We start from the raw sequence: 25,395 nt of genomic DNA, 5'->3' as shown, positions 1-25,395 counted from the left end.
AATTCCTATCAAGATTCCAATCGTGTTTTTTAGAGGAGTAGAAAAAAACAATCCTAAAATTTACATGGAAACACAAAAGACCCCAAATAGCCAAATCCTGAGAAAGAAGAACAAAGCCGGAGGCATCACACTTCCTGATTTTAAGCTATACTATAAAACTGTAGTAATCAAAACAGTCTGGTTCTGGCATAAAAACAGACAAATAGACCCAATGGAACAGAACTGAGAGCCCAGAAACAAACCCAAGCATGTACAGTCAACTAATATTTGACAAGGGATCCGAGAATACTCAATGAGAAAAGACAGTGTCTCTAATAAATGGTGCTGGGAGAATTGGAAATTCACATGTAAAAGAATGAAAGTAGACCCCTATCTTACACCACTTACAAAAATTAACTTGAAATGAATTAAAGACTTAAATGTAAGACCTGAAACTATGAAAAACTCCTAGAAGTAAATATAGTAAAAAAAGCTCCTTGACATGGGTCTTGGCAATGAATTTTTGGATATGACACCTAAAGCACAAGCAATAAAATAAAAAAACAAGTGGAACTATATAAAACTAAAAGATTTCTGCATATCAAAGGAAAAAATCAACAAACTGAAAAGACAACCTACAGAATGAGAAAATATTTGCAAACCTGTATCTGATAAGGGGTTAATATCCAAATAAAGAAAGAAAGAAAGAACTCATACAACTCAATAGCTAAATAAATAAATAAAATTTAAAAATCTGATTTAAAAATGGGCAAAAGGCCTGAATAGACATTTTTCAAAAAATGATATATGAATGACCAACAGGTACATGAAAAGATGCTCAACATCACTAGTTGTTAGGGAAATGCAAATCAAAACAACGAGATATCGCAAAATGAAAATTTCAAAACATTGCTGAAAGGAATTAAAGACCTAAATAAAATGGAAACACACCCCATGTTCATGGATTGGAAGACTTAATATTGTTAGAATGGCAATACTCCAAGTATTTCATTCTTTTGGATGTTATATTCTTTGGGGGGGCAATACTTGATATACATCATACATTTATTAGTGAATATCCCTCTGAAATCAGCTACAATATTAAAAAAAAATGATTGCACTATTTGGTCAAGCAGAACCAGGAACTTTCATTAAAAAAAAGTACAGGACTTCCCTGGCAGCACAATGGTTAAGAATCCGCCTGCCAATGCAGGGGACACAGGTTCATTCCCTGGTCCGGGAAGATCCCACAGGCTGCGGAGCAACTAAGCCCGTGTGCCACAACTACTGAGCCTGTGCTCTACAGCCCGCAAGCCACAACTACTGAAGCCCGCGCACCTAGAGCCCATGATCCACAAGAGAAGCCACTGCAATGAGAAGCCCGCACCACGACGAAGAGTAGCTCTTGCTCACCGCAACTAGAGAAAAGCCCGTGTGCAGCAACGAAGACCCAACGCCCAACGCAGCCAAAAAGAAAATATAAATTTATTTTTTAAAAGTACAAATCTGTTAAAAATTTCAATTAGTATACACATATATATAACATACTAGTTATGCTACATGCTACAAACCAAGGTGAATCCAATGGAATGGAAAAAAAATACATTTTCTTTTTAAAAAATATTTATTTATTTGGCTGCACCGGGTCTCAGCTGCAGCATGCGGGCTCTTAGTTGCGGCATACAGGATCTAGTTCCCCGACCAGGGATGGAACTCGGGCCCCCTGCACTGGGAGCACAGAGTCTTAATCACTGGACCACCAGGGAAGTCCCTCAAAGTATTTTCTAATTCACCTTCTGATTTCTTCTTTTATCCCGCTGGTTTTTAAAAACTGTTTTCTAATTTCCATGCATTTGTGAATTTTCCTGATTTCTTTCTGTTACTGATTTCTATTTCATTACATTGTGGTCAGAGAAGACACTTCGTATGATTTCAATCATTTTAAATTTATTGAGACTTATTTTGTGGTTTATCACGTGGTCTATCCTGGAGAATGTTCTATGTGCACTTGAGAAGAATGTGTATTTTGCTCTTGTTGGGTGTATTTTGCTTTTGTTCTGTACATGTCCATTAAGTCGAATTGGTTTATACTCTTGTTCAAATCCTCTGTTTCCCTATTGTTCATTTATCTAGTTCTATCCATTATCTTCAGGGGGCGCTGAAGTCTCCAACTATTATTATTGAATTGCCTATTGTCCCTTCAATTCTGTCAGTTTTTCCTTCACATTTATTGGGGGCTCTGTCGTTAGGTGCATGTATAATTTTTATGTCGTCTTAATGAACTCTTTTATAATAATATAATGTCCTTCCCTGTCTCTTGCAGGAATTTTTGTGTTAAAGTCTACTTTTTCTGATATTTGTATAGCCACCCCAATTCTCTTTTGGTTACTCTTGTTTTTTTAAATATTTATTTTTCCTTATTTTTTTGGCTGCGCTGGGTCCTAGTTGTGGCACGTGGGATCTTTCGTTACAGTGCACGGGCTCTTCTTTGCAGCGCGTGGGCTTCTCTCTAGTTGTGGTGCACGGGCTCCAGAGCACGCAGGTTCCCTAGTTGAGGCGCACAGGCTCAGTAGTTGTGGCATGCAGACTTAGTTGCCCTGTGGCATGCAGGATCTTAGTTCCCTGACCAGGGACAGAACCTGCATCCCTTGCATTGGAAGGCGGATTCTTTACCACTGGACCACCAGGGAAGTCCCTCTTTTGGTTACTCTTTGTATCAAATATCTTTCCATCTTTCCACTTTCAACCTTATTTGTGTCTCTGGAGACAATTCTTTTGCACACAGCATATAGTTGGATCATTTAAAAAAATTTTTTTAACATTGTGTAAGTTTTGTTTGTTTGGCCACACTGCATGGCTTGTGCGATCTTAGTCCCCTGACCAGGGATCAAACCTGGGCCCTAGCAGTGAAAGCACCGAGTCCTAACCACTGGATCCCCAGAGAACTCCCAGTTGGATCTTTTTTTTTTTTTTTTTTTTTTTTGCGGTACGCAGGCCTCTCACTGTTGTGGCCTCTCCCGTTGCGGAGCACAGGCTCCGGACGCGCAGGCTCAGCGGCCATGGCTCACGGGCCTAGCCGCTCCGCGGCATGTGGGATCTTCCCGGACCAGGGCACGAACCCGTGTCCCCTGCATCGGCAGGCGGACTCCCAACCACTGTGCCACCAGGGAAGCCCCTGGATCATTTTTTAAAAATCCATCCTGCCAATGTCTGCCTTTTGATTGGAAAGTTCTATTCATTGACATTAATGTAATTACTGATAAGGAAACACTTCTGCCAGTTTGCTATTTGTCTTCTATATGTCGTATCTTTTTTAGTCCTCAATTCCTCCACTACTCCCTTTTTGGTGTTGCATAGATATTTTCTAGTCTACCATTTTGGTCCCCTTCTCCTTTCTTTTACTATGTATTTTTTACTTATTTTCTTAGTGGTTGCCCTGGGGATTACAATCAATATCCTAATACGATGGTTAGTTTTACTAGTCAGCTTGGCTAGGCTATGGTACCCAGTTTTTTGTCAAACCAGTCTAGGTTTTTTTTTTTTTTTAAAGACTTTATTTTTTTAGAGCAGTTTTAAGTTCACAGCAATACTGAGCAGTAGGTACAGAGATTTCCCACATGGCCCCAGCCCCCAACATGCACAATTTCTCCATTATCAGCAACCCCACCAGAGTGGTACATTTGTCACAACTGGTGAACATACATGGACACATCACCACCACCCGAAGTCCACAGTTTACATCAGGGTTTACTCTTGGTGGTGTACGTTCTGTGGGTTTAGACATATGTATAATGACATATATCCAGCATTATAGTATCATACAGAGTATTTTTCACTGCCACAAAAATCTTCTGTGCTCTCTCTAGTCCTCCCTCCATCCCCCCACCAACCCCTTGGCAACCACTGATCTTTTAGTCTCCATAGTCATATAGTTGGCGTCATATAGTATTATAGCTTTTTCAGATTGTCTAGTAAGACTCATTTTAGTTTCCTCCACATCGTTTCATGGATAACTCATTTCTTTTTGCTACTTGAATAATATTCCACTGTCTGGAAGTACCACAGTTTATTTATCCACTCACTTACTGAAGGACATTTTGATTGCGTCCAAGTTTTGGCAATTATGAATAAAACTGCTATAAAGTTCCATGTGCAGGTTTTTATGTGGACATGTTTTTGACTACTTTGGGTAAACACCAAGGAGCATGATTGCTGGATAACATGGTGAAAGTGTGTTTAGTTTTCTGCCAAAGTGGTTATTTTGCATTCCCACTAGCAATGACGGAGTTCCTGTTGCTCCACAGCCTTGTCAGCATTTGGTGTTGTCAGTGTTCCAGATTTTGGTCATTCTAATAAGTGTGTAGTGTATCTCATTGTTTTAATTTTTAGTTCCTTGAAGACATATGATAGAGAGCATCTTTTCATATGCTTATTTGCCATCTGTATATTTTCTTTGGTGGTGTCTGTAAGGTCTTCAGCCCAATTTTTAATTGGGTTATTGTTTTCTTATTATTGAGATTTAACTGTTCTTTTTACCAGTCTTTATCAGTTGTTTTCCAAAGATTTTTCTGTCTGTGGCTTGTCTTTCACTCTCTTAACAGTGCATTTCACAGAGCAAAAGTTTTTAATTTTAGTTAATTCCAGTTTATCAATTATTTCTTTCATGGACCATCCCTTTGGTGTCATATCTAAAAAGTCACTGCCATACCAAGGTCATCTAGGTTTTCTTCTAGGAGTTTTATGTTTTTGACTTTTACACTTAAGTCTACATTCATTTTTTTTTCCATGTGAATATCCAGCTATTCAAGTACTACTTGTTGAAAAGATTATTTTTGGTCCACTATGTTGCCTTTGCTCCTTTGTCAAAGACTGGTTGACTACATATAGGTGGGTCTATTTCTGGGTGCTCTGTTCAATCGGTCTATACGTCTTTAGTTTCAGAGTTGTCTTGAAGTGGGGTAGTGTGAATACTCCAACCTTGCTCTTCTCCTTCAATACTGTATTGGTGATCCTGAGTCTTTTATCTCTCCATGTAAATTTTAGGATCAGTTTGTCAAAATCCACAAAATAACTTGGTGGGATTTTGATTGGGATTCCATTGAATCTTTTTATTTATTTACTTTTGGCTGCACTGGGTCTTTGTTGCTGCGCACAGGCTTTCTCTAGTTGTGGTGAGCGGGGGCTACTCTTCGTTGCAGTGCGTGGGCTTCTCATTGCGGTGGCTTCTCTCTGTTGCAGAGCATGGGCTCTAGGTGCACGGGCTTCAGTAGTTGTAGCTCGTGGGCTCTAGAGCACAGGCTCAGTAAGTGTGGCGCATGGGCTTAGTTGCTCTGCGGCATGTGGGATCTTCCTAGACCAGGGCTTGAACCCGTGTCCCCTGTACTGGCAGTTGGATTCTTAACCACCGCGCCACCAGGGAAGTCCCTGGGATCGCACTCAATCTTTAGATCAAGTTCGAAAGAACATCTTGACAATTAGTCTTCCTCTCCATGAACATGGACTATCTCTCATTTAGTTCTTTGATTTTTCATCAGTTTTGCAGTTTTCCTTATATAGATCTTATACATGTTTTGTTAGATTTATACCTAAGTATGTCATATTTGTGGTGCTAATGTATATGGCATTGTACCTTTATTTTCAAATTCCACTTGTTCGTTGCTGGTATATAGAAAACCAATTGACTTTGTATCCTGCAATCTAACTATAATCACTTATTAGTTCCGAGTTAGGGTGGAGGCATTGTTGCTCTTTCAGATTTTCTACATTGATGATCATATTATCTGAGAACAAAGCAGTTTTATTTCTTCCTTCCCAATTGTGTACCTTTTAAATCTTTCTCTTATTGCACTAGCTTGGCTTTCCAGTACAATGTTGAAAAAGAGTGATGAGAGGAGACATCCTTGCCTTATTTCTGATCTTAGTGGGAAAGCTTCTCGTTTCTCACCACTAAGTATGATGTTCACTGTAGTTTGTTTGAAGATATTCTTTAACAAGATGAGAAGATGCCCTCTCTACTCCTATGTCACTCAGTTTTTATCATGAATGGATGTTGGATTTTGTCAGATGATTTTTCTCCATCAATTGATATAATCATGTAATTTTTCTTTTTTTAGTCTGTTGATGTGATGGATTACACGAGTTGATTTTCAAATGTTGAGACAGCCTTGCATATCTGGGATAAACCCACTTGGTTATGCATAATTCTTTTTATACACTGTTGGAATTGTTCTGCTAATATTTTGTTGAGGACCTCTGCACCTATGTTCTTGAGATATTGGACTTTGCTTCATCTTTCTTATGATGTCTTTGTTTTTTGTAGTAGGGTAATGCTGGCCTCAGCATGAGTTAGGCACTATTCCTTCTTCAACTGGAGGAGGAGAAGCTTGCAACAATGGGGGAGGCGAGGTAACAACGGCTACCAGCCTCTTTGCACTTCTGTGATCAGAAGCCGATATCAGCTATCAGAGCACAGATTCCTGCTATCTGGAGGACGGGGCCTTTTTGCCTATCCTGGCTCCCACAAGCTGGTGCAGACTACTCCAGGAGCATGTGCAGAGCTGCCTGCCACAGGGGTGGGAGTGGGGGCCGGGTATCTCCAACTGTACTAAGAGCTGGTTTTGACCAAAATTAGCTATAATCTACTGTCCAACACTTCCCCTGGAAATTGCAAACCTTCAGTAGACTCCAGAATTCCAAAATCATCAGATGTATTTGCCACTGCAACTGTCTAGGTGGAGAGACAGATTCCTGGTGCTTCCTACTCCACCATCTTCCTCAAATCCTCTCTGTCTGGTTCATTTTTATTATTTCTCTCTCCTTATTGATGTTCTCCATTTGGTGAGACATAATCCCCATGATTTCCTTTGGCTCTTGAGCATGTTTGAAAGAGTTGACTTAAAGTCTCTGTCTAGTAGGTCTAAAGTCTGGGCTTCCTCAAGGAAGACGCCGTGTATGGGCCCAACCTTCTTGTTTCTCTACATGCCTCGGAATTTTTTTCTTGTTGTTGAAAACTGGTATTTTAAATATTATAATGTGAAAGTCTGGAAATCAGATTCTCCTCCCCCCACAGGGTTCGTCTGCATAGTGGCTTTTCAAAACGGATTTTGTAAAGTCTGTGTTCTTTGTTGTTTGTGGCGACTGAAATCTCTGGACAGTCAGCTAGTGAGTCATCACACACTTCCGTAAAACCCTGAAACCAAACAAAAAAAAAAAAAGAGAGAGAGAGAGAGAACAACTCTCCCAGTCTGTAGATGGGCTGTGTGTCCTGGGGCATGCCTTCAACCCTGCCTTGGCCCTCACTTCTTGCTTACACAGAACCTCAGGGCAGCCACACGTGCAAGCTTAAAGGCTTTCTCAGGTCTTTTCTGAGCATGCACTCAGAAAGCAAAGGTTTAAGGTCTTTTGGAAGAAAAAGTAATCTTAATTCTTTCCTGCATGAATTGGAGGGGACTGCCATTACATGACCTTAGTGGCATAACTCACGGGACCCCAGTGTCTCCCAGCCTGATAAATTCTAAGGTAGAGTTCTGAGTTCTGAACTCTGACCGACAATACTAGGTGCTTGACACTGACAAGGGTCACATCGCTTGCCCTCTGTAACCCCCTCCCCGCCAGCATCTCATTTTCCAGAGCATGCAGTGCTGCATTTTGTTTAAACAAGGAGCAGAACAAAGATGCCACGCCAAGGAGCCACGCCAAGATGCAGATGGCAGCTCACGCCAACTCCTGACCTGCCCCAGTGGCTCACAGCTGGTGTTCCAATTCCTCTCCTGCTGCAGTCAAGTGACTACGCGTCGAGAACGTGCAGGGTCCTGGACAAACAGAACAGGGAACATTACATCCCGAAGAGACTACTGTATCACCCCAAAGCTGCAGAAATCTCAACAAGCTGAGGAACATTCCAACATCCACAGCATGTATATTCAGCTCTCATTTTATTTTAGCTATAAAACAATTGCCAAAACACAAAGTTAAAAAAACACACACACACACACACAGATAGTTTTTATTCCTTCTTTTGTTGCAGGAAATAAATAACGGTCACATATTCCATATGCGTGTCTATAACAGCATTTCTAAAAATGTAGTTTACTGGACTTAACAGCATAGTCTTTTTGGCCTTTCGCCTGCATTATCGTACAGTGTATCATCTTATTTTATTAACTTTTTTCACCTGCATTATCGTACAGTGTATCATCTTATTTTATTAACTTTTTTTCGCCTGCATTATCGTACAGTGTATCATCTTATTTTATTAACTTTTTAAAGCACCTGGGCTCCAGCAACTTTGGGAAAAGGTTGTTTGTGAGCTTAAAATCTTTTTTCCAAGTTATTTTTTCAACAGGTAAACTGAACACAACCAGGTCTTAACTTATTTTATTTAAGAGGAGGATATAGTTTTTCTTTTATAAAAATTGCCCCCATAAACTCACAAACACCCAAATGGAATTAAAAAGTTGGTCTATCTTCATAGGAATTAACAAAAGGAAGGAACAAGACACAGACGGTCCCTGTGAAATCATCAGTCAGGCACACGCCTCACAGTGCTTATTCTTACTATTCCAGTTTGGCCCTCGAGAGTTTTAAGAAAGGAAAGCTGTTCAGTCATCTAAACCTATGTTTCTGAAAAGGTAGGACATGGACTCCCCATTGTGAATCCGACGGATGGCTTCTGAAAGGATCATGCTTATATCCACAGTTTTAATTTTGGGGCACTGGAGCTTCTGGATTTCATGTGGAATTGTATTGGTAACCACCACCTGCAAATCAAGAGCAAAACAAGAGATCATAAAACCAAGTAGCCTCCTGGCTCGACCTGAAAATCGGATACATTCTCACATCTCTGAAGTGGGTCTAGTGTGCCTTCAGCAATGTTTTCAGTCAGTGTGAATGCTACCTGTACCTTAGGTTAAGGTTTGAAAACCTTACACCCACTATGACAGCTACAGGCAAAAAGACAGATAACAGCAAGAGCTGGCAAGGACATGGAGAAACTGGAACCCTCATTCACTGCTGGTGGGAATGCAAACTGGTTCGGCTGCATTGGAAAACAGTCTGGAGGTTCCTCAAAAGGTTAAACATAGAGTTTACCGTGTGACCCAGCAATTCTCCTCCTAGGTAGACACCCAAGAGAAACGAAAACATCTCCATTTGAAAACATGTACATGAGGGCTCATGACAGCATTATTCACGACAGTCAGAGGAAACAACCCAAATTATGAACAGAGAGCAAAAAAATTACAGGCATGCAGTGAAATACTACATGGCAATAAAAAGGATGAAGTACTGACACCTGCTACAACACGGATGAACTTTCAAAAAACATTATGCTAAGTGAAAGAAGCCAGAGATCAGAGGCCAGATATTATATGATTCCATTTATATAACATGGCCAGATTAGATGAACCTACTGCAGAGATAGAAAGCAGATTAGTGGTTGCCTAAAGCTGAGTGGATTGAGAAGAAATGGGGAGTGACTGATTACGGGTCTGGAGATTCTTTGTGGGGGGATGAAAATGTTCTAAGTGATTGTCGTAGCGGCTGCACGATTCTGTGAATATACTGAAAACTACTGCAGTATACACTTTAAATGGGTGAATCATACGGCACGTGAATTACAGACAGCCCCCACAGCCCCCACCCGAGGTTTCACTTTCCACAGTTTCAGTTACCCACGGTCAACCTCACTCTGAAAACACTAAATGGAAAATTGCAGAAATAAATAATTTATACGTTTAAAATTGTGCGCTGTTCTTAGTAGTGTGACGAACTCTTGGGCCGTCTCACTCCGTCTGAGATGTGAATCGTCCCTTTGTCCAGCAGATCCCGCCCGTCAGTCACTCGGCAGCCATCTCGGGTATCAGACCACACTGCTTATGTCCAAGTGATCCTTATTTTACTTAATTTTACAAAAGTAGTGAGGCTGGCAATTCAGATATACTAAAGAGAAGCTGTGAAGTGCTTCCTTTAAGCGAAAAGGCAAAAGTTCTCGACTTAAGGAAGGAAAACTGGGTGCTGAGATTGCTAAGATCTATGGTAAGAATGAATCGCCCATTCGTAAACTTGTGAAGAAGGAAACAGAAATTCATGCTAGTTTTGCTGTCACATATCAAATTGTAAAAGTTGCAGACACAGTATGTGAAAGTGCTTAGTTAAGATGAAAAAGGCATTAAATTTGCACAAGAAGGTATATTGCCATAATTGTTCTATTTTATTATTAGTTATTACTGTTAATTTCTTACTGTGCTTAATTAATAAGTTAAACTTTATCATAGATACGTATGTACAGGAAAAAACAGACTATACATAGGGTTTAGTACTATCCGTGCACGGTTTCAGGCATCCACTGGGGGGTCTTGGAAGGTATCCCCTGTGGATAAGGGGGGACTACTGTATGTCAATAAAGCTGTTATTTTAAAAAGATTTGATGAAAATCAAAAAAGGGGAAACATGCATTTTTCAACAGCTACAAATGGAAAAAAAATACTCAGCCTTCTTAAAAAAACAGATGGGAATATTTTTAAAGTTATTATTTATAATACATACTCCCTACTTCCAAAATAAGCCTCAAGACAGCTTATAATAGAAAACGTACGCACACCATGAGATTGTCGAAACAGAGGATGATCAGGAATCATTCAGAACCAGCAGCAGGGCCATGAAAACCTAGCCCATCGTAACTACTGTGTGACTCCTTTCCTTTTTTTTTTTTTTTTTAGCAGTACGCGGGCCTCTCACTGTTGTGGCCTCTCCCGTTGCAGAGCACAGGCTCCCGATGCGCAGGCTCAGCGGCCATGGCTCACGGGCCCAGCCGCTCCGTGGCACGTGGGATCCTCCCGGACCGGGGCACAAACCCACATCCCCTGCATCGGCAGGCGGACTCTCAACCACTGTGCCACCAGGGAAACCCATGACTCCTTTTCTGTTTGATCTTCCTGGTAACTAAGGCAAACGTGGGAACATGAAGGGTCATGTAAGTCTCATGACCTGTAAAAGAACAGGTCCCAAAGGAAAAACACCTACCCACTGGTATCAAACACAGAATTTTCTGCCCCATCCACACGGCATCAGTGTGAAGGGCGACCCCAGGCAGGGCTGCACCTGCTCTGAGCACAATTCCTCGGGGACGGTGCCCCCAGGAGGGACTGTACCACCTGGTCACCTTGGAGGGTCAGTTTTCTCACGAGATAACCACCCTCAGTCGGGAATGAATTTTCCAAATGTATTCTAACCACTTTAAAAAATAACAGCTTTTTGGTGATATAATTCACATACGATACAATCTGCCCATTTAAAGCATACAATTCAATGACGTTCAGGATACTGAGAGCTGTGATTAGTATCTCCCCCCAAAGAAACGCTGTACCCCCTTCGGCCACTCCTCATTTCACCCTTCCTCAAACCCCCCTGGCAACCACCAATCTACTGACTTTACAGAGGCCTATTCTGGATGTTTCATTTAACTACCTTTAATTAAAAAAACAGAAAGAAAAACACTTCAAATCTTGATTTATCAACTCCAAGCCCTCCTTACTGGCTCCTCTTCTGAGAGACAGGGAAATCAGCCTCTCTCCTCTTCTCCCACCTCCCACCCTGTCGATCCTGCTGTTACTTTCACATGGTTCATAGCTTTATTATCTACTGGGCAACTGTGCTTTGTCTACAGGCCTATATGGAACCCCACTTATCCATCAGTTACTGACCCAACTCCCCAGTATGGGTATCAGTGACAGAGCCCCCCTGCTGGCCTAGGATGTGCGACCTCCGCGTCCGGGGCTTCATGCGTCCTCTCCAAAGTCCACTCTGTTCCGAGGGACTGGATGCAGCAGCCCCCCACACGCTCTCGCTAACCTGCCCACACACAGCACCCGCGAGAACCCCGCCTAGCGCCACGCGGACAGACCAGTGAGCACCGCCGTGGGCCTGAAGTCTTCCCGCTTTGCGTGTGTTTCGTGCAGCGGAGAAAGGAGGCCGGATCGAGCTAAGCCGTGTGAGCCTGGCTTTCTCTCTGTGCTAAAGCATCCTGAACCCATCAGAGATGATGAGCATGGGCCAGGCTCAGGGAGAGTGACTGCTCAAGAGGAAAAGTGTGGGCCTCAGAAAAGTTAAAGGAGTCTGACTAGTTTAAGATTCAATACCCAGGAATATACAGGAGACAGCATTTCTGCTTCTTAAAAGATAATAAGAACGTGATTCACACAATCAACCCCCGCAGCTAGCTGGCCCCTGGAATGAGGGGTGGACAAAGGAGGGCGAGGAAACCTGGCTGGCCTCACTTCAGCCACTCTGGGAGCTGCAGGCAGTTTAGGAAGGTGGCCCTGTGTGCCCTCCTCTCCCGACGTCATGCCACGGGCGTCTGTACCAGGAAGAGAGCTGGGCTTTAGCATCGGGTAAACTAGGGTCTGAACCCTACGAGCTTGAGCTCGTAGCTGCCTGACCTTAAGAAGTCACTGAACTTTTCTGGTGCACAATTTCTCACTCTCCCTGCAGGGCTGTGCCGGAGCTCAGGGACGGCATGTGCCCAGCATTAGGCAGTTCCGTCAGGGCCAAGGGCTCCACTTACGAGAGTCACTAAAACTATCACCCACTGCCACGGGCAGAACACAGAGGCTGCAGGCAGTGACACGCAAACAGAACTACCGCTCTGAACTACAGAGCAGCTCACTCTCCACCTGCTCCCGTGACCACAGGTCGGGATGGGCACGGGCACCAGGCAGCTGTGCCCACACTCAGCCCGACTCTGTTACCTCATCGATGGCAGATTCCTCGATCAGTCGAGGGGCGTCGGAGGATAACAAGCCGTGAGTCGCCATCACGAAGATCTTATACGCACCCCTTTCCTTCAGGGTCTCTGCTGCAGCGAGGAAGGTGTCCACATCATCAATAATGTCGTCCTGGCATTACAGATTCAGCAAAAGACATGAACACTTTTGTAAAGGTGGGTCTAGACCACGGGGAAAAAGGCTGGACTAATTCTACTGTGACACACCTGCTGTCCACGTTGACGTGTCCTGACAGCGAGGTCACCGGGCTCCCGCTGCATTCCCTCCGGGCCTCCCACAGTGCAGCACAGGCGCCCTGGGCCTATAGTTCTCTATCCCTACCGTCTAGAGCTACACCCCACCAGGCAGGTGCTCCAGAAATACTCACCCTAGATTTTTTTAATGCATAGTAAAGCACCTGTTAGAAGATGCTTTTGACTCTAGGTGGTTCTTTCCTCTTTTCTTGCTACTTTTCCTTATTTTCTAAACTTTCTGCACTGGGTGGATGGGAAATGTGTTTTTTCCATATATTTTTATAATGGGAAAAATAATAATTATTATTTTAACAAAATACTCAGTCCAGTGGTTTCTAATCTCGCAGACTCCCAGTATGAGATAATAGAAAATATATACATTGGTCTCTTCTAAAGCCCTTTTACATGTTTTAGCGGTAAGAGCACTAGGGAAACCTCTTGTCCTGATGAGATGACTCTGGGTGGGCTCCTGGATGGGCACTGGCCACCAGAAAGACCAGGGAAGCTTGGAATTTGCAGCACCCGCACGGCCGGCCCCAACTCCTCCACAGAGGGGAGGGGGCTGGAAATGGGGTTAATGATCCATCAGGCCTCCAGGAAGAAGCCCCCATAACATCCCAGTAGCACGGGATTCGGGGAGCGAACCAGGTGGGTGAACATTCCACACCGAGTGGGTGATGCACCCCAACTCCACAGGGACCCTCCCCAGCCCTGCCCCGTGCCTCTCTCTCTCCATCTGGCTGCTCATCTGTGTCCTATGTCACATCCTTTAATGACCTAGTGAACCTAAGTGTCTCACTGAGTTCTGTGAGCTGCTCTAGCAAATGCTCCAGTCCAGGGGGGTCCTGGGAGTCTCGGATTTGTAGGCAAGCCAGACAGAAGCTGTGCGTCACCTGGCGAGTCTCAGTTTTTGGACCAAAGCAGACATTCAGCACAAGGCGCCCGTGAGACCTACCTGGCACCGTCCCCAGCACGACTGGCAAGCCAGCCAGCAAAGCACCAGCGGCAAGCGCGACAGAGTGACAGGAAGAGAGGCCTGCGTACCACAATGACGGCGGTCCTTCCTCCCACGTCACCGACCACTGTGATCGGGGGCTTCTCCTTGGGGATGAGCACTGCCCAGGACAAAACACGCACACGTTTCTCGGTTAAGAGCCCAGCCGAGGCCTTAGCAAGTCACTGTCTCATGACAGAGGCCCAAGAGACCAGCAACAGAAGGGAGTTTCCCCCACCCGATAAAGGGCAACTACGGAAAAATCACTGCTAACGTCATATGGGATGAAAGACCTTTCCCCTAAGATCAGGGACAGGACAAGGATGCCCACTTTCACCACTGCTATTCAACAGAGCACCGCACGTGCTAGCCAGGGCAGTCAGGCAAGAAAAAGAAATAAGAGGCATCCAGATCGGACAGGAAGACTTAGTACCGTTAAGACGGCAATGCTCCCCGAGTGATCTAGAGACTCAATGCACCCCGTCAGAATCCCAGCCTCTTTTTTTGCAGAAATAAACTGACCCTAAAGTGCAAAGGACCCCAAAGAGCAAAAACAACGTGAGGGACTCACTGCCCTCGGGAGCGTTCTGCTGCCACCTTTTCCCCATGTCTTCCCTCCAGGGAGTTCGGTGGTCAGGGTGGCGTCCTTCCTGGCCACCCATGGCCACACACAAAGCCCAGCCCCTGCCCCTGCCATCCTGTCCCCAGTTGAACCCATGCCTGAATGCCTTCAACGTCCACCTCAGCTAACCGGGATCCACAAGGCCCAGCTGCAGTCTCGCTCCTTCATGGCCATCCCAGGACCGTATCTCCTTCTCTGAGGCTTTTTGTTTATAAACGAGCAAACTCCTAGGCAACGTGAGAACCCGAAGGGGTCCAGAGTACACCACAGCGGCATGAAAAGTATTTTAAGCTGAAGACATTTGAATTCCTGAAGTCCCTTATCTGCCTAAAAGCAGAGCTCCCCAAAGGAACTCAAAAGAATTCAGTTGTCCTAAACCCCCTCCCAGCAACAACCGCAGGAAGACTGGCTCTCATCACCCAGACCAGAAGTCGGCACCACTCCTACACAGACACTGTCACACACCGTCCTGTCTCCCATCCATCCTCCCTACGAGCCACTGGCCCTCCCATCAGCGCCCTTCCTCCGCTTCCCTTCCCCTATGAGGACCATATACAAGCCCCGAATTGCAACCTCCTCTTAAAATCTTATCTTTTCTCTTCTTGATCTGTCTTCTGTCAGTTTTATTTGCAACCTCCTGAGCACTGAAGCTACAGAGGGTAGAGGAAAAGTCTTTTCTCCCCGGCAGACTCAAACAAAAGCAGTATTTTTTTTTAACTGAGAAGATGTTATTAAAGCTTGAGGGAAGTTTCTTAAAAACAAAAACAAATTCATGCATAACTCTACCACCCAGTCACAACCACGTTCATCCTTCATATTCCCTCCTCGCCCGGGCAAAAGACAGGCCTACACTCTTGTATTCTCCCTTATTCACATACATTCCATAGATTTTTCTCTTGTTTCCAGAGTCTTAATTATTTCAAAGGGCTGCATAATGAACTGTGCTGATACAGCATTCTTCACCAAGCCCCGCCCTCCGGTGAACCATTCAGACTTTTCCAATATTTTGCATTAGAAATAACACTACAGTGAATAACTTGTGCACCAAAAGCTTTCTGCTTGTGTTAAACTTTACTTTACTCTAGGACATGTTAGTGAATGAACAAGTGAAATCCCTGACGTGCCACAGATGCGTCTAAACTGAGCATGTGCATAGGTCTTGGTATGACCAGACAGACTGCTTCTAAGAGGCCACCAGAAGTGCACTTGCCACAGCCAGGCCACGAAAGGTATCAGTTTTTGCCAATTTAAAAAACAAAAAGAGAAGTAGCACTTCACATTCGAAAAAAAAATTAAGTCAGCCTTAAAATCAAAGAGGAAAGCGACCGGGGGGCAGCACACTTACTGGGGATCTCCAGGCTGGGGTGGATGGCGGCGGCGCTCCTGACCATGGGCGGGGAATGCCGCCCGTCCACCAGGTCGGACTCGGCATCCTGCGCTTCTCCGTGAATCACCGCGATGCCCAGTCGCAGGCGCTCAGCAAAAGACTGTGCCCTGGAGGAGAGCAGGAGACCCGTTCACAATCACGCAAAGCTGGTTTCTGATAACATCTACGGAGAAACATCACGGGAACTTTAAAAAGGTAGTTTCCAAAAGGGTTAATGAAAAAGGAGAATTAATAATCTTAGACTCTCAGAATCCAAGACAAAGTGTGGAGACCCCACATGACCACACATCCCCCTGGCAGCTGGGCCTAGTGTGCACTTGGCCAGCGAGTGAGCCCGTGTAAGTTATAAGTTAGTTCACCTCCCCTAAGCCTCCGTTTCCTCACTTGGAATTGTTAATTAATTCTACCTATCTACCTAGTTAACAGTGAGAACCAACCACGTGATACAAAGTGCACTAACTACTCATGAGAGTATGAAGCATCAAGGTTTTGTTGTGTAACTGAGATACGAGACACTGTACACACCTAAACCATATGATTTCATAAGCTCAGATGTATTTCTATATCTGTACAACGGTCAGCACAACCAAGTCACTGAAAGTATCTACCCCTGCCAAACGTCACCTGTGCCCCTCTGCAATTTCTCCTTCCAGCATCAGCTACCAGTGAGCTGCTTTCTATCACCATGGTTTTACGTTTTCTAGAATGTCGTAAGTAGAATCGGAGTCTGTAGTCCTTAATTTGGTCTTACTTTGTTCACTCGGCCTAACAGTTTGGAGATTCACCCACATTCATCAAGAGAGCATCCCTTACATCGCTGAGTAACAGTCCATGGTGTGGGTCTATCACTATTTGTCCATTTACTTGTGGATGGACTTTTTTTTTTTTAAAGATTTATTGTTTACTTATTTATTTCATTTATTTTTTGGCTGCATCGGGTCTTAGTTGCAGAATGCGGGATCTTCACTGAGGCACGCAGGATCTTTCTTTGCAGGGCACGGGCTTCTCTCTAGTAGTGGCGTGTGGGTTTTCTTTCTCTAGTTGTGGTGCACGGGCTCCAGAGGGCGTGAGCTCTGTAGTTTGTGGCACGTGGGCTCTCTCACTGAGCTCAGCAGTTGTAGCACATGGGCTTAGTTGCCCCACGGCATGTGGGATCTTAGTTCCCTGACCGGGGCTCGAATCCGTGTCCCTTGCATTGGCGAGCGTATTCTTAACCACTGCGTCACCAGGGAAATTCCTGGATAGACTTTTGAGTTGTGTCCAGTCATGAGTTGTTACAAAACCGTGTGAACACTCATGTACAAATCCGTCTGGACTCATGTTTCCTTTTCCCTTGGTGTGACTGGATCACACATTACCGTTTCCCAAAGTGGCTGCCACACGCCCACAAGCTGTGTGTGAGCACTCGGCTTTTCCACGCCCTCGCCAGCACGGGCCGCTGTCAGCCCTTTCAATGTACCCATCCCAGCGGTATGCAGTGGGTCGCTGTGGTTTCAGTTTGCATTGAACCCTCATGACAAATGGCGCTTATCTGCCACCTATATATATGCTTTGGTAAAGGGTCTGTTTCTCTTTTGCCAATTTTTTAGTTGGGTTGTTAGTTCTCTTAGTAAGTCTGGAGAATTCTTTATATATTCTGAATTTAAGTCCTTCATCAGACATATGCTTCACAAATGTTCTCCCCCAATCTGAGCTTTCCCCTGTTATTCTCTTAATGACGTCTTCTGAAGAGCAGTTTCAATTTTCATGACATCCAATTTAACAATTTTTTCCTATCAGTTGGGCTTTTAGTGTCATATTTAAGAAATCTTTACCTAAACCAAGGTCACAAAGACTTTTTTCCCTCTGTTTTCCTCTAGAAGTTTTATACTTTCAGGCTTTACATTTAGGTATATGACTCATTTGAAGTTGATTTTTTAAAATGATGTGAGATATGGCTCAAAATTCATTATTTTGCACACAAACATCTGATTATTCCAACGCTTTTCATTTGTTAAAAAGACTAGCCTTTCCCCATTAAGTTGCCTTTGCACATCTGCTGAAAATCAGTCTTCCAGATACCTGTGGGTCTATTTTTGGACTCTATTCTGTTCCACTGACCTATTTTTTATCTTTATTCCAATACCACACAATCACGATTGCTTTAGCTTTATAACAGGTCTTGAATTCAGGTAGTGTTAGATCTCCAAACTTTGTTCTCCTTTTTCAAAGTTTTTTTTTTTTTTTGGGGGGGGGGCATTATTCTAGTTTCGTTGCATGTCCATATGAGTTTTGCAATCAGCTTGTCAAATTCTATAAAAAAAAAAGGCCTGCTGACATTTTGATCGGGATGGTGTCAATTCTACAGACCAATGTAGGGAGAAGATACGCTATCTTAACAATATTGAGTCTTTCAAGCCACAGACACAGTATATTTCTCCATTCATTTAGGTCTTTAATTTCTCTAGGCAATGTTTTATATTTTTCAGTGTGCAAGTCTTGAACACCTTAGGTTTATCCCTAAGCGTTTCACTTAGTTTGATGCTATTTGGGTTTTTTTTTTTTTTGCTGTACGCGGGCCTCTCACTGTTGTGGCCTCTCCCGTTGCGGAGCCCAGGCTCCGGACGCGCAGACTCAGCAGCCATGGCTCACGGGCCCAGCCGCTCCACGGCATGTGGGATCTTCCCGGATTGGGGCACGAACCCGTGTCCCCTGCATCGGCAGGCGGACTCTCAACCACTGCGCCACCAGGGAAGCCCTAGAATTTTTATACCTAGGTTCATGAGGAATATTGATCTGTTTTCCTTTTCTTGTAATGTCTGTGTCTGGCTTTGCTATCAGGGTAATGAATGCCTCATAAAGTGAGCTGGGAAGTACTAGTTCTTCAACTTTCTGGAAGAGTTTATGTACAGTTAGCATTATTTCCCCCTTAAATGTTTGGTAGAATTCACCATTGAGGTCTTACTCATTTTTCCATCTTCAGCACCTAGTGCACAAAAAAATGTTCAAGTGCTTGAAGATCCAACAAGTTCTCCCAACCTTGGTTTTCAAACATCAAAAATTCAAAACAAGTTCCTTACAGCCCACAAGAACAGCTAAAAAGAAACAAAAACAAGGGCTGTGGTCATAAATTAGGGATTTAACAGAACCCCATCATCAGGACTACCTGCACTAGACACAGCCAAGGCATTGCAATGCCACAGGGAGGCACTTAAAGGCATGACCGTGCTCCCTGGCGGAACAGAATCTCCCCTGTGCCAGGTTTCCCGTCTGCACTCCACGACCAAGGAGAGTTTTGTCACAGTGCTTGCAATCGGTTCAAGAAATTTAAACGGATGCTACATCCATTGCAAATTACTTTCTTACGAAGTTACACTTTCCCCCTCAGTAGGAGATGTCATTACGCAGCACACGCAGTTAAGTCTTCTGTGGTTTTGAGAAAATCTCAAATGCACATAAAGAAATGTCTACTGGTCTGGCCCTTCCTACAATGAATCTAACTTATATTTCCAAGGAAAAGACAACAGACTTCACAGGAGCAGAGCTGTACTGCATAACCTGATCCAGAAAAGTGTATCTTTGTGTGTGTGTGTGAATATTTTTACTTAAGGAAAAGAGGGAGAGCCTCAGGGGGGGAATATTTTTAATAAAAATTGCTAAAGATCCTAAGAGTTAAGATGTAGTATTTGCATAACTTTAAATTCACCCTTTAAAAAAATTCAAAACAGTTTTTAAAGAAGTCCTCAGAAAAAGATACGTTCAGACAAAGACCACGGCAGAGCCTTCACTGGCTTCTGCCCCACGCTAACCTCACAGCACCACAGAGATTAAGTGCTCCTTCAAATCCAAGATTGGCTTCACAAACAAGATTACTGTCAGAAGTCCTGAGCTCTCAGTTATCCTCTAAGGAAGTCTTTTCCCATCAGGAACTCGTAGAGGTTTGCCAATTCCTAGAATAATGCTGTTTCAACACTACTAACCTACTATAACACTACTAACTATAAACCACAATACTTTCAAGATAAATAAAAGCATTACCTGCACAGTGACGTTAGTTTCTGATACTTCACAGAACAGTAACGTAACTTGGGTTCCCACCTGATTCCAAAAAAGGAATCAGGATTGTTCCGGTAGGTCATACTGCTTTAGACACTGACGGTCACAGAGGAATTCCAAAGCAACTCAGTCTCGCTTCTGGTTGTACTATGATGAGGGCAAATGTACATCATGGGTCAGAACAAAACACAGGATCTCAGACTTTTTTTTTTTCTATTCACTCAATTATTCTAGGAAAACAATTCCAAACAACTTGCTTACTAAAGCAAGTTCTGTTTGTTAAAGCAACGTTATGTTCTCAGATGACCTCTTTTACTCAAGACAACAGCTCACTGCCAAAGGGCTGCTCAACCACAGCTCTGCCCTCAACTCCACCGACAGCTGCAGAACTGCAGGGCGCACCGTGCTGCTCAATCTGTGAAGTTTCTCCCACCTTCTTCGGCGCACGCCGCTCTGTAAGATAAGCAGTGCAGGCGTCACCCCCCACTCTGCCGACGAGGAAATGGAGGCCTGCAGAGAGCCTGGACCGTGGTTCTCAGCTCTCTCACAAAGACTGGGTAGGCACCAGCTGGAAGCCGGCGTCTCTTGACTCCTAGTTTAACTACCTTCCTGCTGCCTTAGGGTGTCTCTTAAACGAACTGGAACAGTTTTCTAAGGTGAGGCGCCAAATAAAAGACTTGGAGGAGGAAGCCGGAAACAATCAGATCAAAACCGGCGTGTTGCTGAGCTGGAAATGCCATCTCAAGCCCTAACTCTGGATGAGTATGCAAATCAGGACGTCAAAATGAGAGGAAATCACAGCACAGCGCTGTGGGAGATGCCATGGCAGGTGCTACCGACCAAGAGCGCTCAGCACACCTTCGATGCGGAGTGCAAAAGCCGTAACTACATTATTTTATACCCTCATCCCCTTTGGAGCAACCATCTCCGTCCTAAAACATTTATTGAATGCAGTGTAACCTACTGTGGACTCCATTACAGAAGGCGGGAAAAAGAGGCTCGATCCTTCATCCCAACCTACCTAACAACCTACTGGCCAAACAGCACACGGGGTGAGCTGCGAGCCCGAGGGGAGAAGCGGGCTGTACTGCTCCCCCCTTAGAAAACGGCTGGCACAGCACACACGTACCGAGTGAGACGGACTGAATGGGCAAGCCAACCTCAAGCCTATTCGGCCCACGCCCAAATCCCAGAATCACTGGTGGCGAAGACACTCTAAGAAGTCATTAGCTGGCACTTCCCTGGTGGCGCAGTGGTTAAGAATCTGCCTGCCAGTGCAGGGGACACGGGTTCAAGCCCTGGTCTGGGAAGATCCCACATTCCGCGGAGCAACTAAGCCTGTACACCACAGCTACTGAGCCTGCGCTCTAGAGCCCGCGAGCCACAACTACTGAGCCCTCGCGCCTAGAGACCGCGCTCCGCCACAAGAGAAGCCACTGCAATGAGAAGCCGCGCACCGTAACAAAGAGTAGCCCCCACTCGCCGCAACCAGAGAAAGTCCGCGCACAGCAACAAAGACCCAACGCAGCCAAAAATAAAAATAAAAAATAAATTTAAAAAAAAAGAAGTCATTAGTTGTGCTGCTATCTTCCTGTAAACAACACAGCAGAATCACCTTGGATCCGTTTCCTCACCTCCCTGATGTGTCTCCTCACCTGTGAGAGGGAACACGCAGTGGTGGGTCCTCCCATCTGTCTTTCTGCCTCATTACCCCAGGCTCACAGCTGTGCCCAAACAAAAGCCAGACCAAGGAAGGGGCAGCCTCACAAGCCAGGAAACTTTAAGACAAAAACTGCGCTACTCCAGCCAAACCCCACAGGCTTTTGGGGGCAAAGAGCAGTTCAGTTTGGGGTATGTTAAGTTTAGTTGTCCCTCAAAAATGGAAACATACAATTACTATATGACCCAGCAATTTCAATCCTAGATATGTATCCACGAGAAATGAAAACATGCCAACACAGACACTTGTACACAGCACTGCTATTCCTCACAGCCAAAAGGTGGGAACAACCCAAATGCCCATCAACAGATGAACGGATAAACAAAGTGTAGTACATCCCTACAATGGAATAGTATTCAGCCATAAAAAGGAATGAATTACTGATATATGCTACAATGTAGATGAACCTGAAAACATTATGCTCAGTGAAAGAAACCAGACACAAAAGGCCACATATTGTATGATTCCATTTATATGAAATATCTAGAATAGGTAAATCTACAGACAGTAAGCAGATCAGCAGCTGCAAGGGAACGGGGGAGAAGGGACCTGAGACTGGTCACTCAGTGAGTTCGGGGTGGTCTTCTGGGATGAGAGCAAGTTCTGAAACCAGAGAGAAGTGGTGGCTGTACAACACTGTGAATGCACTACATGCCAGTGAATTACACACTTTAAAGAAGTTAAATGTATGTTATGTGATTTTCAACTTAATTTAAAAAAGCACGTGTATCAGAGAAAAGGAAATTAATAAATCAGCATTAATCCAGCCTTTGCACACATCTCTGGAAAGGCTGTTTGAAATGTTTATGTTCCAGCATGAGTCCCGGTGTACCTGACTTAATCAAACGGACACTATGAGGCTCCATGACAGAGCTTCTCGAAGGAAGCCTGTGTGGGCACAGCCCTGGCTGACTGGGAGGCTGGTCCCACGAACATGGCAACTCCATGGCTTCATCACAAATGCCAACTTTATTTAATATACTAACTGCTATTCTTACTCTGTAATGGAAAACCACTTATCCTAACACGTGTGAAGTCAAGAGCTTACGACGTGCAAGCTGCCCTCATCCTTCCACATTAACAACGGTGGGTACAGGATGGAGGCACCTCCGCCCTCTCACTCCATGGGCCCAACAATGATCCAGGGAGCAAAGGTATTCGATTGTGGGAAGTTATTTTAAAAGAGCATTTTTAAGAAAAAGCCTTCATTCCTACGTTTGATTTTGTTCTTTCCCTCCCCAGTGGAGCGGCTTCTCCAGGGAACATTAGTACAGGCAGACCTCGATTTACTGCACTTCGCAGACACTGCACTTGTTACAAGTTGAAGGTCTGGGGCAGCCCTCCGTCCAGCAAGTCTATCGGCGCCGTTTTTTCCAACAGCATCTGCTCACTTCACGTCTCTGTGTCACGTTTCGGTAATTCTCAAGGTATTTCAAACTTTTTCATTATTATTATATTTTTTATAGTGATCTGTGATCACTGATCTTTGATGCAAAAAGATTACAACTCACTGAAGGCTCAGGTGATGGTTAGCATTTTTTAGCAATAAAGTATTTTTAAATTAAGGTATGTACAATGTTTTTTAATACCTAATGCTATTGCACACTTAACAGACTACAGTATAGTGTAAACATAACTTTTATATGTGGTGGGAAACCAAAAATCCATGTGACTCACTTTACTGTGATATTGGCTTTGGCAGAGGTGTGGAACCCAACACACTATCTCCAAGGCCTGTCTGTGTGTGAAACCCTTTCAGTTCAGACACAACTTTAGGTTCTGTATCCCTGAGTCATCAGTTACTCCAGGTTACATGTAACTCTAAGCACTGCCCCATTTGCACACCTTGTAGTGTTTGTAAATTTTGTAAAATGTCACCTTTTAACACATACCAATCCAGCCTCTTGGCTGGATACAATTCTGTTAATAAATTACTGAGTTCTCTGAATAAAAGGCAGTAAACAACCTCAAAATACATTCACTGGTATTTGAAATGGCAGATCTGCCTAAGCACTGGGCTGGGATTCCCCAGCCCTGGACAGCTTCTGGTAAGAAATGTGATGGTAGTCACAGACTGGGACTGGAAAGAAGGGAGGAAAATAAATCATCATCACTTAGCACGTGGAGTATTAAACTATCAGTTCACAGGATAAAAAATAAGAGACACAGTGGGAACCGCTAAGATCGAATCCAGAGCACCTGGGATCCGACGGGGCTGGGACCCCAGGTGTGGCTCAGAGGAGCTCCCACCTACCTCTTAGCCGAGGCTGGAGACTTGGCCACGATCACTGCATTTCTGTAATCCGGGATCTGTGACAGAGGAGAGGTTGGGGATTACTGCCATGTCTCCACAAGGCTATTCACACCAGTACCCGGTAACTGATAAAAATGAACATTCCAACAGACTCAAAAATGTCATCTGGTCACTTCAAAGTTTTCCAAAAACACAAAAAGTTCAAAGTAAATTTCCTCTTTAGAAGATGAAGAAACGCCTACCTAGGAATAAAAAAAATTATTATCAAGGCATGACTCTCATAGACTTATTTTAAGAAAAAAGTAGGGTTAATCAGTAATTAGCTCATATCTATGTGGCAGCAAAGGTGTTTTTATGAAGTCAACAGGAAGTACTCTCATGAATCCCAGTTACATGTAATTTCACAGGGCAAGGATGACATTCATCGAATCTGAATTCAAGGCACCTGTTGAATTCCAAATAAGTGCGGTCCAAACAAATAACTACTTAATGTGTCTCTGTCACAGCATAATGAAGAAACCAATTTGTTAAAGGAATCAGCCCGCCTAACACTGCTTCATAAAGATATTAAGAGCCCTTAAGAAAATAAGCAAAATGTCAGTCTACTTTGGAGTTCTTTACTTTAAACATTTGAAGTGATCTGTACTAGGATAATTACAGTTGAAGATACACCCATTACCAACTTCTGAGAGTTTAGAAGACAGAACTACTTTTTTTTTTTTTGTGGTACGCGGGCCTCTCACTGCTGTGGCCTCTCCCGTTGCGGAGCACAGGCTCCGGACACGCAGGCTCAGCAGCCATGGCTCACGGGCCCAGCCGCTCCGCGGCATGTGGCATCCTCCCAGACCGGGGCAAGAACCCATGTCCCCTGCATCGGCAGGCGGACTCTCAACCACTGCACCACCAGGGAAGCCTGACAGAACTACTTTTTTTTTTTTTTAATTTATTTATTTTTTAAATTTTTGGCTGTATTGGGTCTTCATCGCGGTGCACGGGCTTCTCATTGCGGTGGCTTCTCTTGTGGCGGAGCACGGGCTCTAGGCGCGTGGGCTTCAGTAGTTGTGGCGCGCGGGCTTAGCTGCTCCGCGGCATGTGGGATCCTCCTGGCCCAGGGCTTGAACCCGTGTCCCCTGCATCGGCAGGCGGACTCCCAAACACTGCGCAACCAGGGAAGCCCAGAACTACTTTTAAGCTGAGCAGTAGTTTGTTGTTTCTTATTTCATCTTGGCAATATTTTCAAATTATGTTCTTAAAATCTAATCATTTCATTAAATTATTTCATTCAAATATATCCCCACTGATTTCTCACAATTACGCTAGATCAATGAATTTTAATATAAGCACTTAATAACATCTAGCACCTTGTACAATACCTAGTACATGGAAAGC

General features: G+C 44.2%; 1 protein-coding gene across 17 annotated transcripts in view; it reads right to left on the bottom strand.

The window, feature by feature from the left end:
• Positions 1-3,510: 3,510 nt before the first annotated feature.
• PRPSAP2 (phosphoribosyl pyrophosphate synthetase associated protein 2) overlaps positions 3,511-25,395 on the bottom strand; it is a 43,739-nt gene continuing 21,854 nt past the window's right edge. For 8 of the 17 annotated variants that reach the window (XM_029211660.1, XM_029211654.1, XM_029211656.1 and 5 more), the window contains 6 exons: positions 24,007-24,062; positions 15,956-16,104; positions 14,039-14,109; positions 12,726-12,872; positions 8,627-8,738; positions 3,511-7,790 (listed from right to left, as the gene is read on the bottom strand). In XM_029211660.1, the coding sequence (XP_029067493.1) occupies positions 7,723-7,790; positions 8,627-8,738; positions 12,726-12,872; positions 14,039-14,109; positions 15,956-16,104; positions 24,007-24,062 (603 nt within the window). In that variant the 3' untranslated portion in view covers positions 3,511-7,722. Of the gene's footprint in view, positions 14,110-15,955; positions 16,105-24,006; positions 24,063-25,395 lie in introns of all 17 variants that reach the window. The other 9 variants (XM_029211661.1, XM_029211665.1, XR_003791920.1 and 6 more) reach the window with 8 other exon arrangements.

Source organism: Monodon monoceros, unplaced genomic scaffold (genome assembly GCF_005190385.1).
Source record: "Monodon monoceros isolate NGI ecotype Baffin Bay Population unplaced genomic scaffold, NGI_Narwhal_1 Super_Scaffold_9, whole genome shotgun sequence".
In the NCBI taxonomy this organism is placed as follows: domain Eukaryota; kingdom Metazoa; phylum Chordata; class Mammalia; order Artiodactyla; family Monodontidae; genus Monodon; species Monodon monoceros.
The sequence above is the reverse complement of the archived record's forward strand: the minus strand, read 5'-3'. Positions and strand labels throughout refer to the sequence as shown.